At 42.1% G+C, this 20,531-nt stretch overlaps 2 protein-coding genes and 1 non-coding gene across 5 annotated transcripts in view; 2 read left to right on the top strand and 1 right to left on the bottom strand.

Annotated features, from left to right (window-relative positions):
• The window catches only part of HECW1 (HECT, C2 and WW domain containing E3 ubiquitin protein ligase 1), a 479,331-nt gene that overhangs the window by 363,483 nt on the left and 95,317 nt on the right, over nt 1–20,531 (top strand). For all 3 annotated transcript variants that reach the window (XM_024991127.2, XM_003585989.6, XM_024991128.2), the window contains exons 12-14: nt 9,716–9,849; nt 12,059–12,180; nt 14,719–14,904. In XM_024991127.2, coding sequence (XP_024846895.1) covers nt 9,716–9,849; nt 12,059–12,180; nt 14,719–14,904 — 442 coding nt within the window. The remainder of the gene's footprint in view (nt 1–9,715; nt 9,850–12,058; nt 12,181–14,718; nt 14,905–20,531) is intronic.
• On the bottom strand, nt 12,860–12,932 carry TRNAC-ACA (transfer RNA cysteine (anticodon ACA)). Its single transcript has one exon. It is a non-coding gene; the product is annotated as a tRNA-Cys (tRNA).
• LOC107132419 (mitochondrial import inner membrane translocase subunit Tim9-like) lies at nt 18,162–20,023 on the top strand. The gene has a single exon (XM_059885921.1). It carries the CDS (start codon nt 18,949–18,951, stop codon nt 19,228–19,230), a length of 282 nt encoding a protein of 93 aa, XP_059741904.1. The 5' UTR covers nt 18,162–18,948; the 3' UTR covers nt 19,231–20,023.

Below are 20,531 nucleotides of genomic sequence, written 5' to 3'. Positions count from 1 at the left end.
ACCACCTGATGTCTTGCTAGTGTGAAGTAAAGGAGAAAGGTGGAGAAGGACGAGAAAGAATAAATAATTGGACTTGGGGGACACAGGTCTGGATAACAAACATTCCTTGAAAGTTAACTCTATACTACAGAAAAAAAATGGACAATTTAATACTATTAAAAATAAACAGAAAAAAAAAGTTGAACTTCTAGTTACTGCTGTTGTAGACAGCATGCGTTAGTCGCTCAGTCATGTCCGACTCTTTGTGACCCCATGGACTGCTCTGTCCATAGGATTCTCAAAGCAAGAATATTGGAGTGGGTTGCCATTTCCTTCTCCATGTTGTAGGCAGAGGAGGATGCTTTAGGTGAAAATCACGAGGATTCTTTTATCACATGAGCATTTGGAAGACACTTACTTTCCATTTTTCCCCATCAATATCTGAGTGTCATTAATAAGAATCATAAAGCATTTTCATTGGCAGCATATTTCTCTAGTTATTCCCACAGAAAGAAATCATATTACAAGGAAGAACATATTGTATATAAATGTACCAAAAGCCATGGGAGTGTCCTTTCATGGTGTTTGCAACTAAAAATGCAGGGAACACAACAAGCTCATTTTACATATAGATCATGTTCAGATGCCACAGGCAGAAATGGCCTCAAGATCTATCTTGCCAGACAGATAAGTTGAACATATTTAAAGAAACAGGGAGAGTACCATCAGGTTGTATCTATGAGAGGTCCAGTTGAAACACTAAAACAAAACATAAGCAGAGGTAAACACCTTGACTCATGACATAAAAATACTTGGAAGTTTGTTCACGATGTTCAGATTGTATAATATAAAAATGAAGCCAAATCCATCCTTAACCAGGCCTCTAGAGAAGTGTACAGGCTTTGGTGTATAAAGCCCTGTGCCCTCCAGTGGAGCTGAACATGCTGAAAAAGGCCAGACTTTGATGAACATGAAGCTATATTTGCTGCATCCATTTGGACAGATAAAGAAATCGAGCAATTTGAGAAGGTGCTTATTTCTTGTGAAAAATCCTACCTAGGGAAACTTAGATAACCTTGAGATAAGTATCCAGGCTCTTCAATGCTTATTTTAGCCTATTGCCCTCCAGCACTTACAGTTTTTCAGTGATTTGGCCTGATAACAGCAGCCACACGAAGTATACTGTCAGTCTCGTATCCGTTGCGGATGTGACCACACATAGCGGGCATTTGTTTGATGACCTACAGTTATAAGGAAATTGATACCCGTCACTGTCTCATAGCAAAATGGAAATACTTCTCAGTGTTGCAAGGAGTTTCTTTTGACTTCTGGCAGGGTGATTGTGAAAGGCAAATGTTTTGTGCAAAGAGATGTGTACTGCAAAATAAGGAGTTGATGAAGTAGCACGCGGTGACCACGTGCCCTCGGCCACTCCCCAAGTGGCCTTGGTGGCTTTGCCCCATGCTCCTACTGCAAGGGAGTCCCTCGTTACCTGCCTTCCACCTGGCACCTGTCTCCATCCTACAAAGATCCAAACCTAATGTTGTTTGGTCCCTGAAACCTCCCCAGAGCCCTCCGCACAGAGCCAGTGGCTGCCTCCTCTGCAGCCCTGTTACTGATGGGGCACCGTGCCCGCCGCTGGTACTGTCCTTACCTTCTCTCTCATTCTTCTGTGACCCTCCTCCCAGTGGCTGGGTGGGGCCAGAGTTTACCAGGACTCAGTACAAGACAATTTCCCAAGTTAATTCCTGCACTTTCAGAATATCCCAAATGAACTAACTCTACCTTCTTCACAAATACTTCTCAAACAAACCAAAAATATAAATACATAGTCTGATTTTAAATAGTCAACTCAAGTTTGATGTTTTAATTATCTGGATAAAATTATACTATGGAGAAATGGAAGTCTTAAATATGAAAAAAAAAAAGATCTTATAATCTTATACTCCAAGGATTAGCTTTTTTAAAAGATTAAACTGTCTTCAAGTTTTCAAGTTCCATATGCACAGTCTCGTATATTTAAAATGATGATATAGTTTTATATTCATTTTTCACTTACTACATTATTAGCATTTTCAAATTGCTACATAGTCTTAAAGTTATCACTTAAGTGATAGTGTTCCAATGAATGAATGTAATTTAGTTAATTTGTCATATTGTTGGATATTTATTTTTATCACTATTTTGGGCGAGACCCAAGGGCATGTAAAATGTTAGGATTGTCTTAGCATGTTTCCTTTGGGTTATATTCCCAAAACAGCAGGCCAAGGGAGATCTATGTGGTTTCAGTATTTGATATCAGTGTTTGAGTATTTTTTAAAGTGATTCTGCAGATTCACTCTGCCAGCAATGGTACCCTCCCTTCCTTATCATCTTTTGGTGGGTTTTTACTGACTTAAGCAATTCTCCTGGTGTTTTGGTGCATCTTACATTTCACTTCTTGGAGGGAGGGTCTACTTCTGCTTCCATGAGCTCTTCTTTTACCAATTTTAGCTCCTCCTGTGAGAATTGTCTGTTCCTATAAGCTTAGTTTGTTTGGTTTTTGTTTAGTTTGTTTTGGCTTGGCTCCTGAAGGGTTTTGTTTTGTTTTGTTTTTCTTCTGGTTTGGTTTTGTGTGTGTTCCTCTGTGTGTCCATTTACAAATTAGACATTCCAGCTGACTTTCTTATCAGTTTCCATAAACTCTATGTAATATAAATATTTAACCTTTTACTGAAAAAAATAAAATGTGAGGGGGTTATTGAAGGACTCTTCTTGATGAAACAGAAGAGAACCGGCTCTCTGACACTCTCTTTCATCTTCAGATCAAAGAGGGCCTCTGAGGCTACAGCCCTGCCCTCGCTGGGTGATCCTCCATGAGTTGCTCTGTGGCCTGCTTCTCCAGGACTGTCCCTTCTCCAGCAAAGGCCAGGGGTGGTGTCTGGCACTTGGGTTTTGAGGCTGCTGACCTAGTAAGGTATGGGATACCACAGGTCCAACCAAAGACATATGGAGCAGGTTGTGAAATTTCAGACATTTTAATCATATAAGGTTATATTGATTCATTAGAATTCTCTTCTGTGGTCACTGCACTTTGGGAAGGAAAAGAGAGGCCACAGCATGAGGTTTGTCTAAGCCCTGTTCCAGATGTCTGTTGCTGAGGAACAAACCACCCCAGACTTAGTGGTATAAACACCAATAATTTATTATTAGCACCATTGTCGTCATCATCATCATCCTCTCTCATGCTTATCATGGTGGGCTGAGTTCAGTGAGGCCCTTCTCAGGGTATCTCATGGCTGCAGTCTGAGGGTGGCTGGGCTGGAGAGGCACATATCTGGAGGTGGACACGGGCTATTGGCTGGGACCCCAGCTGTGACTGTTACTCCGAGCACCTGCATGTGGACTTTCCATGTTGCCTGGGCTTCCTGACAGCATGGCTCCTGTATTCCATCACAAGTTGTCACTTTCATTATTGTCTATTCATCCAGGAAGCCACAAGACCTTCCCAGCTTGGAGGGGAGAGGACATTGATTCAACCTCTTAATATTAACAGTAGAATGATAAGATTCTGGAAGAGCCTGTGGACTAAAAACTATAGTTGAGTCACTTTTGAACAGAATGTGGTCCACTGGAGAAGGGAATAGCAAACCACTTCAGTATTCTTGCCTTGAGAACCCCATGAACAGTATGAAAAGGCAAAATGATAAGATACTGAAAGAGGAACTCCCCGGGTCAGTAGGTGCCCAATATGCTACTGGAGATTAGTGGAGAAATAACTCCAGAAAGAATGAAGGGATGGAGCCAAAGCAAAAACAATACCCAGTTGTGGATGTGACTGGTGATAGAAGCAAGACCTGATACTGTAAAGAGCAATGTTGCATAGGAACCTGGAATGTCAGGTCCATGAATCAAGGAAATTGGAAGTGGTCAAACAGGAGATGGCAAAAGTGAATGTTTACATTCTAGGAATCAGTGAACTAAAATGGACTGGAATGGGTAAATTTAACTCAGATGACCATTATATCTACTACTGCGGGCAGGAATCCCTTAGAAGAAATGGAGTAGCCATCATGGTCAACAAAAGAGTCCGAAATGCAGTACTTGGATGCAATCTCAAAAATGACAGAATGATCTCTGTTTGTTTCCAAGGCAAACCATTCAATATCACAGTAATCCAAGTCTGTGCCCCAAACAGTAATGCTAAAGAAGCTGAAGTTGAACAGTTTTATGAAGACCTACAAGACCTTTTAGAACTAACACCCAAAAAAGATGTCCTTTTCATTATCGGGGACTGGAATGCAAAAGTTCGAAGTCAAGAAACACCTGGAGTAACAGGCAAATGTGGCCTTGGAGTACAGAATGAAGCAGGGCAAAGGCTAATAGAGTTCTGCCAAGAGAACACACTGGTCATAGCAAACACCCTCTTCCAACAACATAAGAGAAGACTCTACACATGGACATCACCAGATGGTCAACATCAAAATCAGATTGATTATACTCTTTGCAACCAAAGATGGAGAAGCTCTATACAGTCAGCAAAAACAAGACCTGGAGCTGACTGTGGCTCAGATCATGAACTCCTTATTGCCAAATTCAGACTTAAATTGAAGAAAGTGGGGGAAACCACTAGACCATTCAGGTATGACCTAAATCAAATCCCTTATGATTATACAGTGGAAGTGAGAAATAGATTTAAGGGACTAGATCTGATAGACAGAGTGCCTGATGAACTATGGACTGAAGTTCGTAACATTGTATAGGAGACAGGGATCAAGACCATCCCCATGGAAAAGAAATGCAAAAAAGCAAAATGGCTGTCTGAGGAGGCCTTACAAATAGCTGTGAAAAGAAGAGAAGCGAAAAGCAAATGAGAAAAGGAAAGATATAAGCATCTGAATGCAGAGTTCCAAACAATAGCAAGAAGAGATAAGAAAGCCTTCCTCAGCAATCAATGCAAAGAAATAGAGGAAGACAACAGAATGGGAAAGACTAGAGATCTCTTCAAGAAAATTAGAGATACCAAGGGAACATTTCATGCAAAGATGGGCTCAATAAAGGACAGAAATGGTATGAACCTAACAGAAGCAGACGATATTAAGAAGAGGTGGCAAGAATACATAGAAGAACTGTACAAAAAAGATCTTCACAACCAAGATAATCACGATGGTGTGATCACTCACCTAGAGCCGACATCCTGGAATGTGAAATTAAGTGGGCCTTAGAAAGCATCACTATGAACAAAGCTAGTGGAGGTGATGTAATTCCAGTTGAACTATTTCAAATCCTGAAAGATGATGCTGTGAAAGTGCTGCACTCAATATGTCAGCAAATTTGGAAAACTCAGCAATGACCACAGGACTGGAAAAGGTCAGTTTTCCTTCCAATCCCAAAGAAAGGCAATGCCGAAGAACGTTCCAACTACCACACAATTGCACTCATCTCACATGCTAGTAAAGTAATGCTCCAAATTCTCCAAGCCAGGCTTCAGCAAAATGTGAACCGTGAACTTCCAGATGTTCAAGCTGGTTTTAGAAAAGGTAGAGGAACCAGAGATGAAATTGCCAACATCCGTGAATCATCAGAAGAGCAAGAGTTCCAGAAAAACATCTATTTCTGCTTTATTGACTATGCCAAAGCCTTTGACGGTGTGGATTACAATAAACTGTGGAAAATTCTGAAAGAGATGGGAATACCAGACCACCTGACCGGCCTTTTGAGAAACCTGTATGCAGGTCAGGAAGCAACAGTTAGAACTGGACATGGAACAACAGAGTGGTTCCAAATAGGAAAAGGAGTACTTCAAGGCTGTATATTGTCACTCTGCTTATTTAACTTATATGCCGAGTACGTAATGAGAAACGCTGGGCTGCAAGAAGCACAAGCTGGAATCAAGATTGCCGGGAGAAATATCAATAACCTCAGATATGCAGATGACACCACCCTTATGGCAGAAAGTGAAGAGAAACTAAAAAGCCTCTTGATGAAAGTGAAAGAGGAGAGTGAAAAAGTTGGCTTAAAGCTCAACATTCAGAAAATGAAGATCATGGCATCTGGTCCCATCACTTCATGGCAAATAGATGGGGAAACAGTGGAAACAGTGTCAGACTTTATTTTGCGGGGCCTCAAAATCCCTGCAGATGGTGATTGCAGCCATCAAATTAAAAGACGCATACTCCTTGGAAGGAAAGTTATGACCAATCTAGATAGCATATTCAAAAGAAGAGACATTACTTTGCCAACAAAGGTCTGTCTAGTCAAGGTTATGGTTTTTCCTGTGGTCATGTATGGATGTGAGAGTTGGACTCTGAAGAAAGCTGAGTGCCAAAAAATTGATGCTTTTGAACTGTGGTGTTGGAGAAGACTCTTGAGAGTCCCTTGGACTGCAAGGAGATCCAACCAGTCCATTCTAAAGGAGACCAGTCCTGGGTGTTCTTTGGAAGGAATGATGCTAAAGCTGAAACTCCAGTACTTTGGCCACCTCATGCAAAGAGTTGACTCATTGGAAAAGACTCTGATGCTGTGAGGGATTGGGGGCATGAGGAGAAGGGGACAACAGAGGATGAGATGGCCGGCTGGCATCACTGACTCGATGGATGTGAGTTTGAGTGAACTCTGGGAGTTGGTGATGGACAGGGAGGCCTGGCGTGCTGTAATTCATGGGGTCACAAAGAGTCGGACACGACTGAGTGACTGAACTGAACTGACTGGAAAATGCAGCCTGCCTTGAGCCACTTAGGGGATCCTCTGACAGCAGGTCCTTTGGTCTTTGGCAGGCCTCACTCCTCCCCCAGGTCAAGGTTACACCCTTGGGCAGCTTCTCACTGGCTCATTGAGTAACCCCCCACCCCTGCCCAAGGCTGCATTACTTGAGTCCCAGCAAGAACTCAGGAACATCACAGACAAACAGCCTGCACCTTCCCTGCATCCTCCCTGCCACAGACATGTGGGGGCTAAACACACTAAGCCTTTCTCTGTCTCTGCTTTTTGCTCATTCCTGTCCTTCCACATTTTCTCATAAGAGGCCCTTTCAGGAATGCCTCCCAGTAACTGCTGCAGGCAAAACCATCATTCTGCCGGGTGTCAGGAAGGAATGGCTGAGTCTCCTTAGCTAAAATAAAACCTCAGACCAGTGAATATGTAGATAATACCATCTGAATGTAGATAATACCATCTGAAGATTTGTTACAAGTGCAGATTTCAATTTTGCTCCAGTTTCTGTAATTATAATAATCACCCAGATTATCACTCTGGCAGGTAGTCTGGAAACCACACTAGAAAACAAAACTCCTTTTTATTTTATTTATGTATTATTTTTGGCCAAGCAGCATGAAGGATCTTCGTTCCCTGAACAGGGATTAAACCCCTGTCCCCAGCAGTGGAAACGTAGAGTCTTAAGACCACTGGATCACCAGGCAAGTCCCCAGAACTCCTCTTTAAAGGTCAAAGAAAGGTCACTGGCCTTCAGAATGCCACGACAGAAGACCCTGTCTGTGTGACAGTATCTCCCATGCCCCTACCTTGGATTGCACTGACTACTCGCGGCTCTCCAGATGCTGGTCCCTCTTCTCTTGACGCTTCTTCCTACACTGCCACATCTCTTCTCTGAGCACATGACCCACATAGCAATGCTCCCCTGACTATGGTCATTGGTGTGACCTCTGGAACCTCCAGGTCAACCTGTCCAAATCCACACTAAAATCTTCCTGCCAACCTGCCCATCCCACCTGGTCTTCCTCATGGCTGGTGCCTCCACCCACCTGCTCTAAGCAGAAGCCCTCCTTCCCTCTTCTCCAGCTTCCATATCCAGGCCTCAAATCCTGTTAACTCTACATGTAAAGTTATTACAGTTTGGCTGCTAAAGATCTCTTAAGTTCTGTCCCTTCTCTCGTTCCTATGTGCCAGGAGGAAAAGGGAGGCAGAATTCCTGTCCTGTGCACCAGTGGGCTGAGAGACATCAGGCAAAGTCAAGGTCACACAGGATGGAGGAAGGAAGCAAAGCAAAGAACAAGACAGCTGGACACCTGCATACAAAACACAGTGAGGCTTAGGCAGGCAGGTATACTTTAGGTATGGTTCAGTTTAGGCAGGTGTAGTTCAGGCAGGCAGGGAGGTTTAGGTAGGCAGGCGTAGGTGATCTTAGTATCCCTACAATATGTGGGTGATCCCCTTGCCCAGCAGCATCCTAAGAGACCAGCATGATACACCACGCCTGCCTGGGTCCAGGCTTCAGCATCTCCAGCCTGGACCAATGCGGTAGTTCTCAGCTGCTCTCACGGACTCCAGGCTTTTCTCCTCCCATGCACTCCACATAGGTGGGGGTCAGTGTAGAGCTGAATCTGCCTCTTTCTCAGCAGCTGTCCAGTCCCTACAGCAGCAGTTCTCAAAGTCAATCCCTGGACCAGCAGCAGCGGCTGCGTCACCTAGGAACTAGTTAGAAATGCACGTTCTTGCCTCCTATCACTCCATCCCCAGACCTACTGAGTCAGAGAGACTCTGGGGGTGGAGCCTGGCAGCCTGTTTTCACCAGCCCTGTAAGTGATTCTGATGTAGCTCTGGGCCTAGAGAACAATGTTCCAACCAGTGCTGGCACCTCCTAGGTGCTTTCTGCCACTGTGCTGGTTCCCTGGCCCTGCCCAATGCTTACACATCCTGGTGCCACCACCAAGCTTCTCAGAGTTCTCTCAGGTGAAGTCTTTGGCATGTTTTATTTCCTCTGTGTACCTTCCCTCCAAGCTCCCTGATAAGTACATATGCTGGCTTGGGTGTTTCCTTGTCTCTGTTCATAACTCTAATACATGTAGGGCATCATGTTCACATCACCAGAGTCATGGTCTACATGCCTTTCCCTTTTTTGCTGTGTCCTTACTGTGAGTGTTCAGAGTGAGATCATATTCCAGTCTTCTCTTTGGTCTGAAAGTCCAGCACAGAGCAGGCCCCATTGGAAGAGTCAGTGAATATTTAGTAAGTACCCAGTTAGGTGACTGATTGGCCTACTGACTCTTTCTCCAACTTGGAAGAAAACTCAAAGGAACCTTCATATAAGCTGAAAGCATTTATTTGTCTGCCAGTGTTTTTTTTTTTAATGTTTAAAAATGTTATTTATTGAAGTATGGTTGATTTATGATATTGAGTTAATTTCTGCTGTACAGCAAAGTGATTCAGCTCTCTCTCTCTCTATATATATATATATATACTTTTTCATTATGGCTTATCACAGGATATTGAATATAGTTCCCCTGCTATACAGTAGGCCCTTGTTGTTCATCAATTCTATATATATTAGTTTGCATCTTTTAGTGTATAATCTTTGCACACTCCTTCCTAGTCATACCAGTTAACTGTCAAATAAAAACGAGTAGAACTTTTAGTTTGTAGACTTAAGAGAGGTGATTTGATATCTTAGCTGTAATATTTTTAAGTTCCTTCCCACACCATTATTTTAGACTCAGTCCAATTTCATTTAATGCAGGGCAGAGGCTGTTTTATATAACGATTTTTTGTGTGTTGATTTTTTTTTAAGTCACCATAATTAAAACTCATCATAGCTTACAAAACAAAACGAAGTCAAATCACCTAGAGATACTTGTCTTGCAAATGAGGTATCTTGGGAAAATTTTGAGCACTTCTCTCCTGACATTTCTTGACATCCAAGACAATTTTTTACAGATTTCCGCACTTACCTGACAGAGCGTCAGCCCCTCAACAAGCCAACAAACCAAAGTTAACTCCTGTCTTTTCACTTTCTGATGCAAAGGTACCAAAACATTCAGCGAACCATTGCTACAGAGAGGCCTGAAGAAGATTCTGGTAGCCAAATTTGTGATCCAGTTCCAGCAGGAGGCGGTGGAGGAGGTGGGAGTGACTCAGAGGCTGAATCTTCGAGCTTAGGTATGGCCAGTGGATACCCATGGGATGGAAGGTGGATAAGGGAGAGCAGGGAGGTGGGCAAAATCCAGGAGGAGAAAGATGCTTGGCGCCAGCAGGGTAAAAACAGACAGAAGTGTCTCACCAGGAATGTAAAGAAAAAGTGGATTCACAGTGAAGAGAACTTGTACTTGTGCATCAAGGTGATTTTTTTCAGTGTCTTAATCATTTCTTGTTGTGTAAATGTATTTATTGGTGTCCTAAGGATGTTTTCCACTTGTAAGTAAAAGATCCAATAAGAATTCAAGGTCTCCTTCCAAGAAGCCACGTGACAACAATAGGAATAAGACTTGTTTGTATTTAAAATAAAATATCAATACAGTCCCCCCTGAGAGAGGAACCTGGCAGTAAAGAGGTTTTCCATTGGTCTTATGATTTTAAATACACCACCACCCAGGAAAATTTTTTACCAAATACCATCAGCATCCACTAGGGGGTCTGGTGTTCATTTCTTTGAATCTGCCTGAATGGAACTCGGATGTAAATATTCGAAAAGCCTGAGATTGGCTTCTTTTTTGTTTGTTTTTAACTGAAGTATAGTGGACTCACAATGTTGTGTTAGTTTCAGGTGCACAGCAAAGTGATTCTGTTTCACACATATATATTCTTTTTCATATTCTTTTTCATATTGACTGTTGTAAGATATTGAATATAATTCCCTGTACTGTACAGTAGATCCCTGTTATATATTATGTTATATTTTATTATATTATATATGTGTTTAGTCGCTCAGCTGTGCCCAACTCTGTGACCCTATGGACTGTAGCTGGCCAGGCTCCTCTGTCCATGGAATTCTCCAGGCAAGAATATTGGAGTGGGTTGCCATGCCCATCTCCAGGAGATCTTCCCAACCCAGGGATCGAACCCAAGTCTCCCACATTGCAGGCGGATTCTTTACTGTCTGAGCCACCAGGGAAGCATCTATATAGTGATTAACCCAAAACTCCTAATTTAGCCCTCCCCTGCTTCTTGCCCCTATGATCACGATAAAGTTGTCTTCAATGAAAAGATTGGTTTCTATTTCTTATACCTGTAATAGCGTAAGATTATCACAGCGACATCCTGATAATCCAAATCTCTTAAATTGAGTAAATGATGGCAGATAACATGTACAGAGCAGTCTGAGCAAACAGCCACGTGTTTCGCGTCCTGCAGGTCTCAGCTCTCTCTGAAAAGCACAAGAGTGGATCCTTTCATGGCCTTTTTTAAATACACATATATAGTTCCATCAACAATTTTAATTGCCTCCATTCTAATCATTTTATCAGATATATTAACTAAACGGACTAGTAAAGGTTTTTCTATTATTAATTCCTTTGACTGCTGAGAGAGATTTGGTAAGGCGGTAGAATAATTGGAAATATGAGGGAAAAGGAAGAGAAAATTCCTTTTTGGGTTTGGTGTTGGATCTGTTGGCATTTGCTGTATAACAAATTATCCCAAAGCTTAGTATCTGAAGCTCACAGCCATGTATTAACCTCCCCCTGCCCCAGTTCTGCAGGTGGGCAGTTTGAGCTGAGCTCTGCCAGGTAATTCCTCAGGGCATTGGGCTCACCCATGCCTCCTTGGTCAGCTGTGGAATAGGCCGCAGGCTGGCTGGCCTGAAGTGGCCTCAGCCAGGGTGGCTTGTCCCTGCTCCCCATGGCTTTTCATCTTGTACAGGCTGTTCTCATGATGAGGGAGAGAAAGTAAGTGGGGACCTACAGGCCTCTCAAAACCCTGGTTCAGAACCTCTGGCAAATTTTGTCGGTTAAAGCAAAACTCAAGGCCAGCTTGATTTAACATGGGGAGAGGCTGCAAAGTCTCAGCGTGATGGGGATGAAGGGAGAGGAAGGATTGTGATCCTTTCTGCAAACAAACTGACATAGCTATGGTGAGCAACTTGTAAAGAAAATAAGAAAAATTCATTGGGATAAAAGGGACAAGTTATTCAAGGACTTGATCCAACTGAAGTTACACTGGAGTACTCTGGGAAATAATGAGTCTCAACTGAGACACAGTGCTGAGACACCTGACCATCACTGTGACACTGGTTGGATCACCATTCACAACAACAGTCCTCTCCAGCAACGCTGGTGAAGGCTTGTAGGCTGCTAGTGCCACAAAAGAGAAGTCCTCTAATTGAAGCGATCTTTTTCCAATGCATTCAGTTGCTTTGTTTCACTTCTTCCAGATCTGAGAAGAGATGGGTCACTTTCTCCAGTGAACTCACAAAAAATCACCTTGCTGCTACAGTCTCCAGCGGTCAAATTCATCACCAACCCTGAGTTCTTCACTGTACTGCATGCCAACTATGTGAGTTTTCCCACACACAGAGGGGGCCTGGCCTGGCTTCTGGCAAGACCCGAAACACAACTTTGCAAAGTATTGGACAGATTAAAGAGGATAGCATTCTAACTCAGGCAAGGGGGTGGGGTGGGGTGGAGTGAGGAGTGAGGACAGGGAAGAGGAACAGAAAAAAGATGGTTCCTTTCTATTCTCTGTGAGTTTCCCCAAAAGGAGAAAAGCTAGATTTAAGAATGCTGTATCTTCTTTGGGTTTTTGTTAGATTCAAATGGGTTAATGTCAGTGAAAGTATTTGGAAACAAAGGTGTATTTTTATTAGAGTTAAATTTTTAAGAGACAAAATTAGGAAATTGACAGATTCCCTTCAACCTGAATCATTTTATAAAATCACTTTCATTAAAGAAAGTTTAAAATAGATAATAGGTTTCCTTTTCATATGATTAGTTTATCAAATAATCCACTTATGGTTAATTTAATGTGATTTTTACATATTTAGCTTTCTCTCTCTCTCTCTCTTTTTTTTTTTTTTTTTTTGGTATCATCAAGAAAGCAATGACATGATATTGGCATGCATGCTTGGTCTGACTCTTTGCGACCCCATGGACTGTAGCCTACCGGGCTCCTCTGTCCATGGGATTTTCCAGGCAAGAGTACTGGAGTAGGTTGCCATTTCCTTCTCCAGGGTATCTTCCCGACCCAGGGATCGAACCTGGGTCTCCTGCATTGTAGGCAGATGCTTTTACCATCTGAGCCACCAGGGAAGTCCACCTGGGAAGCCCCCCTGATATCCTGATATTACTATAGTCACTGCTTTTTTCATTTGACATGTGTTTTCTGTGATTCAGGCACAGATCTAGGTGCTAGATGTAAAGACAGATTAGGGTGATACCTGATCAGCAGAAGCTCCCCGTTTTGTTGGGCAGCAGACATGCAAAAATGAGTCTAATGTGATAGGACAAAGCTGTCCTCTGGGAGGAACAAAGTGCACTGGAAACACACGTGATGCTCTGGACACTCAGGGAGCAGTCCTGAGGAGGCTGAGTCCTGAAAGTTGAAAGTTGACAGGGCAGGGGTTCTAGGCAGTGGGAGAAAGGACTCAGCCTGGGACTGGGTCTAGTGGGGCTGGAGTGTGGTGACAGGTAGAGGTGGGAATAGAGGGTGGAGAATAGCAGCAAATTACCTGGTACATCATGGAAAGGAACCTGGATCTACCTCAGTAGGCAACCAGAACCAGCTGCAGTCTCAGACATTATTATCAGTTACACAATCCAGCTGTTTGAGAGGTTATTTTCTCAGGTAGAATTGTGGGAGAGGGACTGAGGGGTTAAGACAGAGCCTGGTTCAAATGCTTAAGTGAGCAATAATCAAGTGCTTCCCTAAGAAAGGGTCTGGGAGCAGGGAAAAACAACTCAGCCTAAGAGATATTTCTGCAGGGAATCAATCATGCTTGGGACCACTATGATTGAGGGGGATGGTGGGTGAGGACCCAAGAAAGTCTGAGTCCTTTCTGCTTTGCCCCCCCTGAGTTAGGTGTCCCCATTCAACAGTAGTTTGATTAGGTGATGGGAGCTGTGGCAGGGGAGGAGGGACTAGTTTTTGAGCAGGTTATATTTAGGAAACCTCTTGGGCATCTAGTGATTAGATCAAGAGCTGCTGCCCAGTGGTACAGGGGTGAGTCACGGAGGACAAGAAAGCTAGATAGATAGTGGTGCTCTCTGAGCTGTTCCCCAGCCTGCTCTGGCTACTCACAGTCTTTCCCTGAACCACACACACCCACCAGCCCCAGGTAGCATAAAATGGTTATGTGGCACAACTAGAAACTCCTGAAGCTTTCTTCATTTCTTCTCATCTTCCAACCCCTATAAACAGTCACGTTTGTACATAGAAAGGAGTCGCAGACCTTTGAAGATCAGCTCTAAAATTCATACTGGAGTGGGTTGCCATTTCCTTTTCCACCTAAAATTCACAGGGAACTTTAACTAATACACCCTGTTATATAGATGGATAAGAGGAGCAATCCCCTGGAGAAGGGAAAGGCTACCCACTCCAGTATTCTGGCCTGGAGAATTCCATGGACTGTATAGTCCATGAGGTTGCGAAGAGTTGGACACAACTGAGCAACTTTCACTTTCAACACTTTGAAGAAGACCAACGATGAATCTGTGCTGTCAGAGGAGGAACCAGGGAGGAGAGGGAGGAGATGCTCAGAGAGTCAGAAGGAGATTCAGGGGAGCAGAACCAGGCTGGGGCAGAGTGGGTTGGGGAGGGAGGAGGGGGAGGGGAACTTGAGATGCAGGGGAGTTGGACAGTGTCCTAGGATGCTGGAGCAGTGGTAGAGCCAGATTGTGAGGAGGTCCATGTGTGTTCGCGGTGGGCAGGTATTTACTTCTGGAGCAAGATCTCTGCTTCCAAGGCCTCCTCCTCAATGCTCACAATAAATCCCTGTATAGCAACCACATCGCATCCCATTAAGGTGCTCAAAGTATGCTTGGTCTGTGTTTCTCCTAATCCCCACACCCTTCCCCATCTGCCTGGACCCCATCTCAGAGTGCCTACCGAGTCTTCACCAGTAGCACCTGCTTGAAGCACATGATCCTCAAAGTCCGGCGGGATGCGCGCAACTTCGAACGCTACCAGCACAACCGAGACTTGGTGAATTTCATCAACATGTTCGCGGACACGCGGCTGGAATTGCCCCGGGGCTGGGAGATCAAAACGGACCAGCAGGGAAAGGTGAGCATGACTGCTACTGGGGCCCTACATCAGAAGGTGAAGACCCATGAGCAGGTGAGGAGGGAGGTTGATGAGATTCAGAGCCTGTACCTGAGACGTGCTATTGGCCACCAGGCAGAAGGGAGGGTAACTATCTGCATTGGGATTTCTGTCTCTTGATGTTTAGAATGTTTCCAAATGTCCCTGACTTCTGCCCACCGATGCTAGTAGCACCTCCACCAAGTTGTGACATTGCTATGTCCCCTGGGTGGGGAGGAGGGTTGGGGGACAGTATCACACCCAGTTGAGAACTACAGGCTCCACATTTCTTAATTTAGATTTGGAACGTGAAACCAGATTCTATTCAATGACCTTTCTATTGTTTTGCCTCCTTAGTTCCCTCTCAGAGGGTTAAATTATTAATTAAATGGGAGTGACATTATTAAGTTATTCATTGTGATTTCCCTAATAAGCCTTCAGTTCTCATTAAAACAGGGTGAATTGGGCCAATGAAGTGTTACTGGCTTGCATTTTGCTTTTGTGTGGCATTAACCAAAACTAGTCTTTCCCAGGGATGCTGTAGAAGCCTAGCTGAGTCAGCTAAAGCAAGAATGCTCTTTCTTAATCACCATCAATCACTTTCATGTATTTATAGGACAGGTCAAACAGGCTACCGAGGAATCGTCCCTGTGTAATCTTTTATAAACTTTAGTAGAGAGACTCCTTCGCTCTTCTAGTGTCAAAAGAATCAGGAGTGTTGCCAGCAAATATGTGTCTCAACAGGAAACTGCATCATGCAGCTCTCTTCATCTGTGATTATGACCATGTAAAACCACAGTTCCCCGAAGTCGGCTGATGGGGCTTCACAGTGCCCTGGAAACCAGAAACCCCTCTCCCACACTTTGTCATGTCCCAGTACCTAAGCCCTCCGAAATATGGGAGGAAAGATTGTGTCCTCTAATTGATGCAAGTCCGCCAGTACAATGAATCTCTAGGACCAGCTCTGCAGTCAAGGATGACCTTGGCAGGCGGTGCCTTGCATGGTGGAAAAACTACATAGACAGAATCTACTCTTATTTACCAGATGTGGCCTCCACTGGGATAATGACAGTGAAACATGGTGTGGGAAACGTGCTTTCTATACAAAAGAAACAGAGCAGGTTCCAGAACACTAGACCATCTTCTGGTTTCTCACCAGCCAACGTGCTTCTCACTTTGTCAACACGTTCAGAGTCAACAGCCTTCGCTTTTAGTGTGCACCATGTAGGAAGACTCTTGAGAGTCCCTTGGACTGCAAGGAGATCCAACCAGTCCATTCTGAAGGAGATCAGCCCTGGGATTTCTTTGGAGGTAATGATGCTGAAGCTGAAACTCCAATACTTTGGCCACCTCATGTGAAGAGGTGACTCATTGGAAAAGACTCTGATGCTGGGAGGGATTGGGGGCAGGAGGAGAAGGGGACAACAGAGGATGAGATGGCTGGATGGCATCACTGACTTGATGGACGTGAGTCTGAGTGAACTTCGGGAGTTGGTGATTGACAGGGAGGCCTGCCATGCTGTGATTCATGGGATCGCAAAGAGTCGGACACGACTGAGCGACTGATCTGATCTGATCTGATCTGATGTAGGAAGAGGAGGGCTGGTCCAAGCTGTTTGGTGCCTTTGAATGCACATCATCCCCACAAGGAAGACCAAATGGCATCTGACTCACCTGTCATCTTGAAAACCTGGAGAGGGTGGACACAGCCTCTGCCCAACATCAATAGGGATTGCATGTGCACCTCAGGTTGGCTCCAGGGTTGAGCTGTGGAGGATGGTTGTCATCCAGGTGGTGGTGGGGCCCAGGCAGTAGGACAGGTGACAGCCTGTCGGGGACAGGTGTGAGATGGAGGTGGCCTCTACTATGGAATATGCACGTAACAACAAAGTAATACGAGGCCTCTGAAGACCTGCTTTGTGAAGGAAACAGAATCTTTGTCTTGAGAAAAAGCATATCTTTTAGTATAATTTTCTTCAGAAAATAGAAATAAACATCTTAAAGATATGTTTATCATCTACACAATGGCACAAGAACGCATGACTTATATTGAGCAAGAAGAACCCACACATAGAAAACAAGCCAGAGGAAAGCAGACAGAAGAAAACAGAACCGGCGCAGGATCTAGCAATCCTACTCTGGGTATTGATTCAAAAGAACTGAACTCAAAATCTCGGAGATATCTGTACTACTGTGGTTTAATCAAATAGCAAAGATATGGAAGCAACCTAAATGTCTCTTGATGGATGAGTGGATAAAGAAAAGGTGGTATATACATACAAGGGAGTATTATTTAGCCTTAAAAAAGAAGAAGATTCAACATGGATGAACCTGGAAGACATTGTGTTAAATGAAATTAGCTAATCACAGGACAAAGACTGCATTATTCCATTTATATGAGAGATCTAAAACAGTCAAACTCATAGAAATGGTAAAATCATGGTTGCCCAGGGATGGGGGCAGGAGGAAGTAGGGAGTTTCTGTTCAACAGGAATAGAGTTTTAGTTATACAAGATAAGTTCTAGAGATCAGCTATCCAATATTGTGCCTATAGTTAACAGTACTGTACTTTATGCACTTTAAATTTTTTCTTTTATTTTTTTACACTTTAACATTCGTTAGAAAGGAAAACTCATTAAGTGTTCTTACTACAGTTAAAAACTAGAAAAGGATGTGGGCTGGATAAATGGTTTAAGATTTCATGGAACAACGAAATGTAACAGCGTAGGGATAAAAGAGAGGAGAAATGACACTATGTAAAATCGAATCCTGGTTATAGAGTATGAACGTGGAAGCAGCCCCCAAAGCACGGAGAAGGTACCCTTTTGCAACCAGTGAAGGATACAGTGAAAAAAATATATGAAAACCAGAAAAAAATGTATCTCACTTTCTCAGCAAGAACCAATTTAATATCACAAACTCCCTTAAGACCCCTTGCCTGTGTGCTTCTTTGTAGAGTTTACATGTTTGTTCTATGTACTGTCTTGTCTGTTTCTCCTGGCAGAATTTTAAGCTCTTTGAGAGCAGGGGTCTTTGTGTTGCTCATTGATGAAACTTCTGAGGGCCTAGAATAGTGTCTGGCACATAGCTGGCCCTCACTAAGTCTCTGTTGGATGAAAGGCTTATAGATATTCTTGAAGAAGAAATTAAAATAATGATACAGTAGCAATAAGTAAATATGAACTATAAATATTAAATTATTAATTAAATATTTAAAATAAAGCTTTGATCTACAACAGATTGTTCAGATGGGCAGATTAATTGGACTTACTGAGTTACAGTAAAATTAATTAAAATAAATGCTACTCTGGAATGTCTTTACATCGAGACTTTAAAAATCTTATCAATATACAGCCATGATAATGTGAAAGTCATTTACAAAAGAATTAAAAATCAGACAAACCACAAACTTCCCATCCATAAAACCAAACTGTAGAAATCCACAGAACAATGACTACAGGTTATTGATGAGATAGATTGAAGCTCAATAATCCCATTTCCAGAAAACATTGTTATTGAAGTGTGAAGACAGTAGGGAAAATCCTCATGTGCAAGACTTCAGGGCTCACCCTACTCTTTTGCCTGCCCTAAGAAAACACCAAAAGCCATTCTCAGATGGCTCACAAATGATACAGAAGAGAAAATCAATAATGGGAAAATCAAGCATTGAAAAACTTTGGTGATGGATATTTTAATCAATAAAATACACAAATATAAATGTAAATAATTTCTTTAAAATGATAATGCTTTGTATTGAAAAAGCTCAATAAAGTATGGAAAAATATGTATAATAAAAATGGAATACTCATATAAGAACAATTTGGATCAGTATCCCTGGACCAGAATTAAAAAGATGAGGAAACAGAGTCAACTGGCAACACAGCCCCCCAGCCTTTTATGGGGTCAGATGCAAGAGCCTATCCTTAAGGAAGAAATCAGGCCTTACTGGAGACATTCAAGCAAAGATTGGACAACTACTTTTCCAGAACAGAAAGGAAACTCATGCATCAAAAAAGGTGACTAATAATGTACCAAAAGAATATGGCTGCACAAATACTAGAATCTAATCAGATAAAACATTTTAAGGAATTTCTTGGAACCTACAGTAAATTTATAGAAACCTGCTTTTTAGACTGTATTAAAGACTTTACAAGAAAAGAAATAAAACCTGAAGAGACCACCTGTTCAGAATATTGCTTACAGAAGTATTTAAAAATGACTCAACAAATATCTATGAGATTTCAGGAATATCATATTCAGCAGAATGAAGCCCTGGCTGCCAAAACAGGACTCCTTGGCCAGCCATGATAGAGAAGTCCTAATGGATGGACTTTTGATGAAAGATTGCCAACAGCTATTGCACTGGAAATGAGGATTCACCTGATAGAATCCCCTGAAAGTAATGGCCACCATGTTAAATCTGGCAAATGGAAACCACTGGAGAAACAACATTGATGTATACAGGAGTGGTCAAAATAGAAGGTCTTATTGTTCAATGAAAATAAGATGCAACACTTGTTGAGGCCTTAAGATTCAGCAGCTTGGTCACTTGATTAAAAAAAATAAACCATTGTTTCTTCAATAGTGACTGTTAATTTTAAAGCAAAATATGTGTTCAATCATGTATGAGATAGAAAAAATTTTATTACTAAAAATAAAATAAATGAAAATCACTGGAAAAAAAAAAAAGATGAGGAAACAAAAAGTGGGTGGGTGAGCAGGGCAAGGAAAGTGGTACTAAGTTCCTAGTTGGGTGTAAGGGGAGGTCAAGTGGATAATCTGAAAAACAAAGGCTAAATATAGTTGCTTGACAAACTTAAAAGGCAATCATTGTACCATTTAAAGCAAGATTTTTCCCTCTTGAATTCCTACAAAAGATAAAATCAAACAAAATACAGTGTTTGTATCAAAAACACACAAAAGAATCCACAAGGAAGCAAAGAAAATTAGAATTTAAAAATAAAATGACAACGGTAAAGCCAAGCATAACAACTGTGGCAGCAAGTGGAAATAGGATAAACTTGTTACTCCTTACACTTAGTAGTACTCCGCATAGGGAATGCTATCTCCTTACCGAAAGGAGCTACTATCAGATTTGATACCAAACAAATATATCTTTAAAAAAGACATACCTAAGAGATAATTTAGAATGTTTAATAGTAAAAGAATAAATATTAATATAGTATGAAAACAATAACAGAAAAATCAGTGTTGGTGTATTAATATCATACAAAGGAGAGTTGAAATCTAAATCCTAAAAATGAGGTCAAAGAAAGATTTTATATTCATCAATGGCACAGTTTAAATTACAATAATCATATATACATTATGAGCCAAAAGAACAAGATACGTATTATATAAAGAAAAATAAAAGAACTGCAAAGGAAATGAAGAAATGCAAAAGGTAGGCAAATGTGTTTTATATCCATCAGTTCAATAGATTAAATAGACAAAATAAGATTTGAATACTTTCCTGTTAATGGAACATATATTAATTCTTTCATTTAAAATAAAGCTTACATTAACCTTAATTGCATACAATTTTTATCTGAGATATCTAAAATAGTCGTATTAATAGAAACAGAAAGTAGAATAGAGGTTATCAGGAA

This window comes from Bos taurus, chromosome 4 (genome assembly GCF_002263795.3).
Source record: "Bos taurus isolate L1 Dominette 01449 registration number 42190680 breed Hereford chromosome 4, ARS-UCD2.0, whole genome shotgun sequence".
Classification (NCBI taxonomy): Eukaryota; Metazoa; Chordata; class Mammalia; order Artiodactyla; family Bovidae; genus Bos; species Bos taurus.
The sequence above is the reverse complement of the archived record's forward strand: the minus strand, read 5'-3'. Positions and strand labels throughout refer to the sequence as shown.

Bases quoted from the DNA above. Each gene is read 5' to 3' on its own strand.
- LOC107132419 (XM_059885921.1), top strand. From the start codon at position 18,949: ATGTACCAAAAGAATATGGCTGCACAAATACTAGAATCTAATCAGATA.